An 11,471-nucleotide genomic window follows, 5' to 3' on the forward strand; every position below is an offset into this window, starting at 1 on the left:
AAATGCCAATGTGTGTGCGGTAAACCCTCCTCCACCCGACACGGACAAATAAATAAAAGTCAATTTATGATCGATTCAGCACACCGGTGTATGTTGGGCAGCAATCAGGTGGCGGAGCCAGGATTTCAGGCCGGGTTGACATTCAACAAATTTTAATTTCAAGAATGATTAGATAGTCAGGCTGTTGAACTAGACGCCATCGGTTGGCGACACACTCTGAAAATGCAGCTGCACGGAATCCGCCAGACCGAGTGTCGTACACTTATACGCAGAATGTCACCCCTGTCACCCCCCTGGCTCCGCCCCTGGCAGCAATCCAGATGCATTTTCAAGGGCCAAGACCAGGAGGAGATTTTCACAATTCTGGAAAACGCGTGATGATACTGGTTGTAATTACCGGCAGAACTTCGTACCCAATTGTTAAATGTTGGGTATTGCTCGCCGACATACCGGCGGGCTGAAGCAATAATAATTTGGAACTTTTTTCCGGGTGGTAATAGAATTAATATGGCTGTGTCAGGTGGAGGAGGGTGTATGACACACAATGGGAATTTTATTCAGGCGATCTTACCCAGAAAATAATTCACGATTTTGAATACATTTCTTTGACAGTTTTATATTCATGAATAATGAACAGTCATCCATCTCCACGGAGAACATCCATCTCGGGCATGTTATAATGAATATGCATTTATCGCACCTCCGATTAGCACGGTTGGCTATGTACAGGGTGAAGGAAGTTCAACATACATACATATTTAGACGTTCTTCACAATCGGTATTCAAATATCGATCAAACTAATTAAATGATGCAAGCAATAAACGCATCAAACCATGAAATGCGCAGATTTTAAGTTTATATTTTGTAGGAGCACTCTATAAGCAGGTGGCAGCCCGTTGAGATTTGGCTTAAATAACACTCAGTAAAGCACACACGCGTGTTTGTGATTGGTCGTCAGAAACCCTACAGTCATTGCAGATTACATACCCAATACGATCTCGCTTACGTGACTCGCTAGGGACGGAGGTACCAGGCGGAGGTGTGAAAATTACATCTTTATAAGATGACAGTTACACCTCTGCGCACAAATCGTATACTGGAAAAAAAATAACGTACGAACCGCTTTAAACATGGGGGGTAAAGTTTGAGCGTGCTTTAGAACCAAGCAAATGTGCAAAAGACGAAGAGTACACCACCTTACGTGAGCAGATCACATTTATGAATAAAAATGGAACACTACAGTTATTCAACGAACAAAATTTTGCACTGGCTGCGGGTGGTTAATTCATCGGGGCGAATGTGTGACCATTTGGATATGCGACGTTGTACAGTAACTATATACATTGAATAGCGGGAAGGGTCAATACTTACATCCAGAACGAATATGAACCCTCTGTATTAATATACAATTAATAATTATTTGTTTCGTTGACTGGCTATGGGGAAAAAAAAAAAAGCATTTAATAAGGATGTACGGTCCGGGTACATCAGTCTGTAACATTTTCACATTGTAAGGGGTTTAAATGCAAAGCATTCAGAATCTTCCTTTTCAGAACGACGTCCGTTAACCTTGACGAACCAGCAGCCAACACTTGCACGCACGTGAAAAGCACTCAATGAATCCAATGCACCGCTCCTGCATTTCCAGCTTCTGCAGAATAATTACACGAGTCCAAACCACAAAACGAAACTAATGAGACGCACAATCTAACAAAGGCGTTCTTAGTTAGGAAATACGGTTTGCAACGAAACAGATTTACAACAGAAGAAAAAAACGTGCAAAACATTCTGGAGCATGCTTGACACAGCCCCACCAAAGCATTGCTGTGAGCGGTGTGCTTGTGCTATGTCTGCAATGACGCAACAAGCTTCGGAGAAGCAAAACAAAAACCAGGCGTAGACAAGGGTTTTCCTGACAAGAAATAACAATCGCAAAGGAACTAATTTAAAACGTAAAAAAAAAACATTAGGCGGAGCAAGCAATGCTTAGCCCAAACCCACCAATGCAGGTTATACAGATTTGCGTGTGCAAAGTCCTGCAACGGCAACCTCCACCGAACGTCCGCATTGTGCCGTGTGCGTGCGAGTCAACGTTAACACTGCTAGCTCTGCTGTTTGTACTGCGACTACACCGCAGCAGCGGTAGTGGCAGCTGCCAGTTGGAATCGATGAGAAGCGGGGGGGGGGGGGGGGGGGGGAGAAAATGACTCTAAGGTGTCACCATGCTTAAACCTGTCCATCACAGCAGGACTTCAATAGTTTGCACAAGGCTAATCCGTACAGCGGGCTTGTGCGGATTATTAATGGTTTATTCCTGCTTTTGAGGCTGCAGATTTGAGTGTGGACCGAGTGACATACTAATGGACAGTATTTCCAGAGGGAGAGGAGGGAAGGGGTAAACACTCAATCATAGCCTCTTTATAAAAACTATGACTCGAAACGAGCCGAAAAACACTTGCAAGAATAAAAACAGGAAGATATGATTATCATTAAATTATTTAGTTTTAATGAAGGTCTCAAAGCAGACTTGTAAGTTACATGCAGACACTTTGTTGTATTTTACACCTGCTCATAAAAATGAATCTGACAGCTCGAAGCTGTTTAAAAAAACCCATTACGTTTGTTTAAAGTCCTGCAAGGAGGACACACACACAAGGCTGATATGAAATGCAACACGATACGTAAAAACAAGACCAGTAGCATGCGTCTCGCATAACATCGCGCAGGGAGGCAACACAAGATACATTGACAGATGGAGAGGTGGCATGCTTGGAATTGCACTCAGAGACTAAGAGAAGAAAAATATGCTTGGGCAGAAGACATCGCGAGAAGGACTGTATGTATGTTGAACGTCTTTCGCACCGTACGTAGTTAACCGTGTTTATCGGACGTGCGGGATGACGGCCGAATGGAAGAACCTGATGACAAAATGGAAACCAAAGTAGGGAACACACCACAGGGATGGAGCGAAGCGATCAGTTCATGTGCAGGACTAAGATGGATTATGGCACGATAGGACTGTGAAAGATGGTGACTGCATGGGGAGAGGCCTTCAACCAAAAGTGGACAATGGCTTAAGATGATGCATGCGGCTGGTGGTGGAGTACCGGGTAGCGCTGAGCTGCACCACAATCCATTCAGAGAGTTCGATTCCCGCTCATGGCCAACATCGGTGAGGAATATCTTAACAGGTCCTGGGCCTCCCCTATGTCAACTCGGCTTCAAATGAGAACCTGGTGCGGTGTGTAAACACGCCCACTAGTGAGACAAAGGCGGCCAGGCGTGGTGTTGGCCACCCATCCCCTCATGTGCCGTGCCGGCCTTCATAGGTGCCCTTGAACGGCAATTGTCATTTAACTTATGGACAGCCTCTCCGTGCTTTGCCAGGTCATTAATGTTTACGTGTTTAAATGTATGCTTGTTTGTGATCAAAATGTTTTGGTCAGTTTATTCGCAAGGAGTGAGATGATGAATCGTATAAACATGAGGGGTGGTGGTGATGGATTGGGGAAGTCTTCATTCAGCAAGGCAACAGATGACGGCCAATTAAGATTATCAACACTTGAAGCAGGTTTAAAAAAAAAAAATAAGTGAAATTTATTGAATGCGGCAAAACCGACAAGGAGGCGTGCCCATCGTGACCACGGGACCCGACGGGAGCCCTGAACGCATCATCGAGTGGTCTCCATGACGACGTACCCTCGCTGGAAGAGGTCCACGTTGTGGAACTTGTGAAGCTCCACGGAGAACTCGACGGTGGCCTGCGCCTCCGCCATGGCGATCCCCCGCCGTCTCTCGAGACCACCCTCGCCGCCCCTCTCCGCGCTTCACGTTGCCATCATCATCATCCCACGCTCCGCGATCCTCAGCCACTGCTTAGACAGGGCCATCTGCATCAGAACGGAGAAATCTACTGCGAGGGGGTTCTGGGTGAAGAGAAAAGCGCCAAGCCACGAGAATGTTCAGCAGTTCCACTGCTGGATTGTATTTTTTCCGCTCGAGGACGACCGCTTGTGTTGCGGTCGAAACGTCGTGATATATTTTTATTTTATTTTATACCTACGTGACTTTACCGAAAGAACCAAAGAGTATGGATTCCTGCAGTCATGAAAGCTTCAAATCAAGATTGAGAATGTAATGATTCGTCTATTAAAATCGATAGTTATACTCACGATATGTACGCAGAGTATAACTGCCCAGGATGTGTCGCTGTCAGCCAGTTATGCAGAGGAACGGAGTTGGAAACGATCTGTAAAGTTTACACAGCATAAACACTGCGTTTGTGGTTATAGCCTTTGTGCTATAAGAATGGCACGAATATTAAACGTACAAATTATTATTACTACAGCCTTTTAATTAAGACATGTTGCTTCAACTCGCTCGCTCGTTGCACCAGCTGTCTTACTCGTACATGGTTCATAGCAATGATAATAAACACTCAGCTCTGTCAATCCACTGCTGGATAAAGGCTTCCCATTTCCATACAGGTTATGGGGGTTATTGGACCACGCTTCATCACGCTGGGCAGCACGGGTTGGTGAAGACGGGCAACAGAGGTGTAGATGTTTAGAAGTACAGTACAACCATAGAATTTGCCGAACTGCCCCCTTCTCCGCACAATATCAGTAACGCACCAACCACTACATGGACACATTATTTATATAGACATAGCATTCTATGATTCCTGCAAATTATATGAAAATGAAATGCTAATGTGCTTATAGGCTAATAAAACAAACACGAAAACAAGTCAAACAATACTGATGAAATTGTTGCTTCTCGAATGGTAACCTGGACACCAAATCACGACACTTCACTGAATCAATGTGGTAGGGGTATGGTATGAATCGTTTCATCCCTGCCCGCAGATTCATTATGAAATGACATGCTGGTGGCCAGTATTGATGACGCGGTCATACTTGCTCCACCAGAATGCAATTACGGCAAGCATAATTTATGAAAACATCATCTAATAAAAAATCCACCTGTTTATAATGGTTTTCGCTGTACAGTCGCATGTCATTGTGTAATAGCATACAGCCGAAATGCGCAAAATATAAAAATGCAGCGAGTCATGCGTTTCCATTTATAATTCAAATGACATGTGTATTTGCGTTTAGAAAAAAATACAAATTGTGTACACCACTGCTGTTGTGTTGAGCTTGCAAGAGTCTTGCGGTACGAATGCCTAGCGTGCATGTACATGCGTTATGTATAGCACAGCCATCCATCAGCTGTTCTCAAATAAGTGTCATCTTACTTCTATTCACCAAGGGGGCCTCTTCCCAGGCTTAGCGTGAATGGATGAGGGTTGCCAGTACAGTAATAGATAATTCCTATTTCTGACCATAACCCGACATAACCTGCCTAAACAAACCGCTGACTCGCAACGACCCTAATAAGTGGTAAGTTTAAGGTGCAAATTAAATCCCCCCGTGCATTTACACCGTGATAATACGAATTGTTAAGGCTAATCCTCGAGCAAAGTGACTATAATCCTAACCGTACAAGCAAATTATAAATCCATGCTGAATAATGATGCAGATGTCCTTGAGATCCATCCTAGGCAATGTGGTAATTAACTTGGTGCTGTCAGTGAGAAGCTGGATGAATAGCAAAGGAAGCTTGCATACACCGGTGAATGAATGCCTACCTTTGAAAGCACAATCACTTCTAATTGACTCTCCACTATCATGAAGATGTACAGTCTCTACTTGCTCACACCCCACCAGCTGTCTTACTTGTACGTGGATTGTATAATAAAAAAAAAATCAGCTCTTTGTTAATACACGTTGGATGATGGCCTTCCCACGGCCGTTTCTTTATTTAGCGCCTTAACCACGGCGCTTTAAAAAACAAATATCAATGGTACACACGAATGTAATGGTGGAGATGAGGTGAATGAAATAATGAGAGGAAGCAACGGGCAAATCTGTGATGCATTAATTGAGTGAAAGCGAAATTGATGACAACAAATGATGATGAATGGATTGAATGAATGGGGAATGAATGAAAGCCATATAATGAGAATTATAAGAGGAAACAGTAACGGTGGGGGTTATGGGGAGGGGGATACAGGGGTGGTGGGGTGAGCTAGGGAACAATGAGTGAGTTCAGTCTTGATTTGAAGCTTTCGTGACTGCAGGAATCCATACTCTCTGGTTCTTTCGGTAAAGTCACGTAGGTAGAAAAAAAATAACAAAAACACGACGTTTCGGTCGCAAAACAAGCGTCCAGCTTCACCTGACTTTACCGAAAGAACCAGAGGGTATAATAAGCGAGTTTTGAGTGCGGAGTGGAAACTAGCGAGCGAAGGTGACTGCTTAATGCAGGGGGAAGTTTGTTCCAGTGAAAGGGGGGGGCAAGAAGAGAGAAGGAGCGAAAGTGTGGATTGAGCGCAAGGAGGAGGAGTAACAGAGAGAGACAGCAAAGATTGAGAACGTAGAGGGTCAGAGGGCACGTAGAAAGATACAAGCTTGGCAAGATACGGTGGCGCAAGCCCATGAAGGGATATGTAGACCAGGGTTGTAGTTGTTGTACCATATTTTACCAAGCTGGTTAGTGCTGGTTGGTGAACAAGGTCTGGAAATGGTTCAGATATCACTTGCCACTGATGTTAGCTGTTGTCAGAAATCAAATGCAGGTTGCCAGCTTGAAAACCAAGTTGTGCTCTGTCGTTGGACTGAGTAATAAATAATGATTACATTAACTGACATGCGCGTGTTTCAATACCAAAAAATAACCTAACAAATTAACCGTAGTTTGATTCTTAAACAAATGCTGTTAAAAAATACTTTGGTGCAGCAATTCGGTTATATGCTTAATCTAATGGCATTGCTCGTAATACTGTCAACAATGTGTACTCTATACCAAAGCCTAAATCAACAATTAATTACACATCAACACAACTGTGAATTCATTTTTACATGTCAACAGCTTAGGGGCATATTTTTACAAACAAAAAACTGCTATAAAAGCAGTGGAATGACACGTGCACAGTACACATAGGTTACATTTAACTTGAAAACATTCCGTAATCGTCAGCAGGGTTGGTGGTGATGGTGGTGAATTAATGCGTCCCAAAAACTTGCGCTGGAACATGCATTTATGAGAACCTATCTTTAACGCGGGCAGACGTCATTTGCCTCAGGGCGCTATATTTTAATCAGCTGGTGGCTTTAAAGTCCAACGTCTGCTGCTAATGACAGCACAGCGACGCCAAAAATGCAAAAATATTACGTACAGTAAACTCCAAGAGAGCTGAATCGCAGGGAACATCCTAATGACACTCCTGCGATAACAAACTGGCGTTGATATTAATCACGCCAATTAGGTTGGAGACATACATTTCACCCCCGACACTAAGATACTTTAAAAGTGTCGGTTCCTTCCAACAAACCATGTTGGCACGTTAAAAACACAAGCATATTATTTTGTAGATGACCACCTAGGCGCTGTGTGCTTACTGAAACTGGTTTGAAGCTTTAGGGGGAAAGGTCAGGAGCATTCTAATAACTACTCTAGGGCATGCCAGACTCCTTAATATGTCAATGAGTTACGTCAAAAAAGTCCCACGACCCATAACTTTAAATGCTTAATCTGATTAACAATAAAGCTTCAAAACTAGCTCAGGGCCGCACAGCCTAGATCCTCATCATCAGCCATGGTCAATCTGCTGCTGGATGAAGAACCCCCAAAGCTGATACCACCTTCTCACAGTGCTGCATTGTTACTATTGATCCACCTAACACACCGGCACGTGTACAGGCATAAACAGCCTAGGTAGTTATTTTTTTGAGGGGTTCTTTTCAGCAGTCTCGCGTGACAGTTGTGAAACGAAATGATCCTCGTGAGAATCCTGTACAGTGGGGAAGGACCCACCTGGGCATTTATCAATAACATCACCGTGTATGACGAACCTGTGCATAATTACATAACGTGCTCCTGCAAAAGGAGACAATTATGATCTCAGGACATTTTATTGTGCCATTTGTTTCCATCAGATGTGTCATTAAATTATCGGTTTTTTTTTATAAATCACGTTGAGATTCTACTTTTAACAAAACAGTCATTATCATACCAATACAGGATTTTCCTTTATAAAAAAGAGGCGTTTCTGGATAAATATATCAGTAAGGATACTTAAAAGCGGATAAGCTGGAACCAGAGTACTGGAACGTACATACCTGTGCGAATTGGTGCTATTTGTTAATTGAAAATATAAACTGTCATATTGTAAAACCAATTCGTCATTGAGTGCATTACGTAAAGGACAAAAATAACATCACTTGAGGTGTTGTGCACATGTTTTATTTTCCTGCCGATTAGAGATAAAGACAGAAACGAATACCATCGATATATTTTTTGCATGAACCTCTTCATTTGTATTTGAAGACAAATCAAATCTTAATGACGTGTTAATCACAATTAGCTCTAATATCGAATTGATTAGACTCCTCTGGGATTCATGGAGTTTGGCGTAAATGCACAAAGCTCAGACAGTCAGGCAACACGTAGAATGTTAAAGCTTTCGGTAGGAATATAAGAGGCTCATACAGTTAACCTCGTGGTCTCTGAGGATTATTAAGGGTTCTGCGTTGTTAATATCCAAGTCCCGCAGCCCAGATTTAGGCACAATTAAGATTGTTTGGGTAAAGTGCTAATAACACGGGGCTCACGTAGTCGGACTCGGGCACATTTAAAATACTGAGGTTCAATGTTAAGTCCAGGTAAAAAAAAAACAACAGAATAAACCAACGACGACACACTTAAAATTCTGAGGCATTTCGTCACTGCAGCATAAACGTCCGAGGCTCACAGAGGCTGAGACGACACCAGCAGTGAGCACGCGCATCGTACAACACCGCTGTGAATCGAACAGCCAACTTAACACTTTACAACACGCTAAATCGTCACCATCACCATCATCAGCCACCCGCTAATCCGCTGCTGGATGAAGGCATCTCCAATCCATTGCCATCTCTCGTGATATATATAAAAAAAAACGTTAAATCGCATGGTAGTATTAATTGCAAATTCAAATTCTACAACCGACTCGATAACAACACCCCGTAGATGCGGCCTACACCGGTCTCAACTAGTGTCACCAACCGACCAAGCCGCACCGATGGCCGGCCTGACCATATAGTCGACACCGGTGGCGGGAGGGGGGGAGAGGGCAATAATCCTGAACGCAGCAACACCATCTTTTTGTTGTTAAATAAACACAACGGAAGAGACCCCACGCGCTACTTGGTGGCTCTTCGATGGCACAGAGAGAGAGAGAGAGGGAGCGAGCGAGAGAGTCTCGGACGCCGCGAACTCACCCAGGACGCATACGAGGAGAGAGCGCTCAGACGACGCTGGGACGCGGCGGCCACGAGCCGCGTCTGCTGCTGCCCCATTCAAGTTAGCGTGGCCACGCCTCGACCAATGGGATGGCGGCATGGCAGTGATGTCATCGAAACTACCCCCCCCCACCAGCCCCTCCTTCTCCAGGGTGGGGCAGGGGGGGGGGATTCGGCTACGTGACAGCTGTCAATCATCTAATCAAATACTGGTTTCAGAATCAGAATATTAATTTATACTGGAAGAATCCGATAAGCTATCAAGCTCGTTTTCACAAATGTCCAGTAGGGGCGGGTAAGAACGTTACAACAATAAATAGTACAAACACATTATAGGAGTGCAAAGTACAACCAGATTAAGTTTAATCATATTAAGATTTTGAGAGAGCAGGGTTGAGTCTCATTATCAAGAGTGACCTGATGGGTTACAAAAAACAAAGAACTAAATGAAGTGCAGCAAGGAAGCAAAATAAATCAGCGCAAAAACAACTGTGTAGCAATAAAAAATGTTAAATATCACGCAAAAAGAAATCAATGTCAACAAATAAATTATACGTAAAATAAGTCGGCTCGGGCAGATTATGTTTAGACTGATCGTAGTGTAATTACAAATTAAGAAAAAACATTAAACAGATATTGTCGTAATATGTGATATATCAATCATCATCACGAACCATGTTCTATCTAATGGTGGATGCAAGTATCCCCACGTTGCCAACCCCTAAAAAAATCACGTGAAGCCACAATCCATTTAGCTGGTGTGCGTGAGCTCATCTCATCGATTCATCTCGGCAGTGGACGTTCTCATGGGTGTTCCCTCCTTTGGCTGGCATTTCGTTACCAGTCTCGTCCATCCACCATCCTCCCTTATAGTGAGCTTTCAATATAAATGCATCTAATTTGTGCGTGTGATCCACGTTTTTTTGTCTCTCAGAGTAATACTATACGCTAAACAATGTTTATTTTATTTTACCAGGTAAGGCCCACTGAGCTATATAGCTTTTTTTTTCAGAAGCGACCTAGCCACTAATGACAGCTCAACGAAGTAACTCATCACCTTGGACATTTATAGCGGCGAAATACTCTCAACGCGTGATGTTGATTCTCAATATGGAGAGAAAAAGCGGAGGACCCGGAGCAAAATCCACGCGGCCAAGGGGAGAGAGACACGCAAACTCCAAATACACAGGTGTCAGGGTCAGGATCGAACACAAAACCTCCCATCATACCTTTCTCGACGATTCTTTGTGTGCACTTTCCAGATTTTGTTCCCTGTTTTTTGTCAAAGTCCTTATTTTCAATCCGTGTCGTGGAAGGTAATATTTTAATACATAGATTTTATTTCCTTTTAGACGCATTTACATGTTGTTCTTCATTATAACATGTCTATTGAAAGTACTTCAAGTTGCTCTCGTCTGCCTCTTCATTTTGATCTCGGCTTGCCTTCAGCAGCTGTCCTATGTGTCTAGTTAGTCTGATTTCTGATCCATACGTCGATAGCACGCCAAATGCCCTGATGAATGTTCTTCTTTAGGCACATTTAAAGTGAGCATGCAACGTTGGGCCAACATTGGCATGCCGTTGGAACCTTTGAACCCACGTTGGCCCAACGTTCCACGTTTACTGGGTTTTGGGCCGTTGGTCCAACAACCCCAATGACTGCGAACGGAAGGCGCGTGGAAACTTTCATCCAGCGGTGGATTTACATTTCCCCGTGTACACACGTCAAGATTCCACCGGGGGATTACAGAGGTGGGCGAGGTGTCCCACTGTGCAGGGTGGGGTGAACATATGACATCTGCAAATGACGTTGGTCACACCCTGTGCGCCACGCGGAATAGATGAATCTCTACGTCTGCACTCCCAGTCCGACAGGGTGACTCAAGACTCGCAGTTGCATTCCAATGCGTGATGACGGTCACCTGTCGATCGTAATCATGATGTCATTTATTTACCGAGGGGACCGGTTAGGTGGCTTAGCGGTGGGCTGAGCGGCCCACAATCGGAAAGTTGCGAGTTCAAATCCTGGTTGGGTGGGGGGGAGGTTGTTGACTCAACCCTTTGTCCCTCCGGGGTCGATACAATGAGTAACCAGTTTGTGGGGAGGTCAAGATTGGTAAGTC

The 11,471-nt window shown here is 43.9% G+C and overlaps 1 protein-coding gene across 6 annotated transcripts in view; it reads right to left on the reverse strand.

Annotated features, from left to right (window-relative positions):
* The window catches only part of LOC116946474 (protein FAM135A-like), a 50,299-nt gene extending 40,868 nt beyond the window's left edge, over positions 1 to 9,431 (reverse strand). For 3 of the 6 annotated variants that reach the window (XM_032961385.2, XM_076070044.1, XM_076070040.1), the window contains exons 1-2: positions 9,328 to 9,431; positions 3,701 to 3,891 (exon numbers count right to left, since the gene is read on the reverse strand). In XM_032961385.2, the coding sequence (XP_032817276.2) occupies positions 3,701 to 3,777 (77 nt within the window). In that variant the 5' untranslated portion in view covers positions 3,778 to 3,891; positions 9,328 to 9,431. Of the gene's footprint in view, positions 1 to 3,700; positions 3,928 to 4,173; positions 4,251 to 9,327 lie in introns of all 6 variants that reach the window. The other 3 variants (XM_076070041.1, XM_076070042.1, XM_076070043.1) reach the window with 3 other exon arrangements.
* Positions 9,432 to 11,471: the final 2,040 nt, after the last annotated feature.

This window comes from Petromyzon marinus, chromosome 27 (genome assembly GCF_048934315.1).
Source record: "Petromyzon marinus isolate PM22_M1 ecotype Great Lakes invasive population chromosome 27, UKy_Petmar_22M1.pri1.0, whole genome shotgun sequence".
In the NCBI taxonomy this organism is placed as follows: Eukaryota; Metazoa; Chordata; class Hyperoartia; order Petromyzontiformes; family Petromyzontidae; genus Petromyzon; species Petromyzon marinus.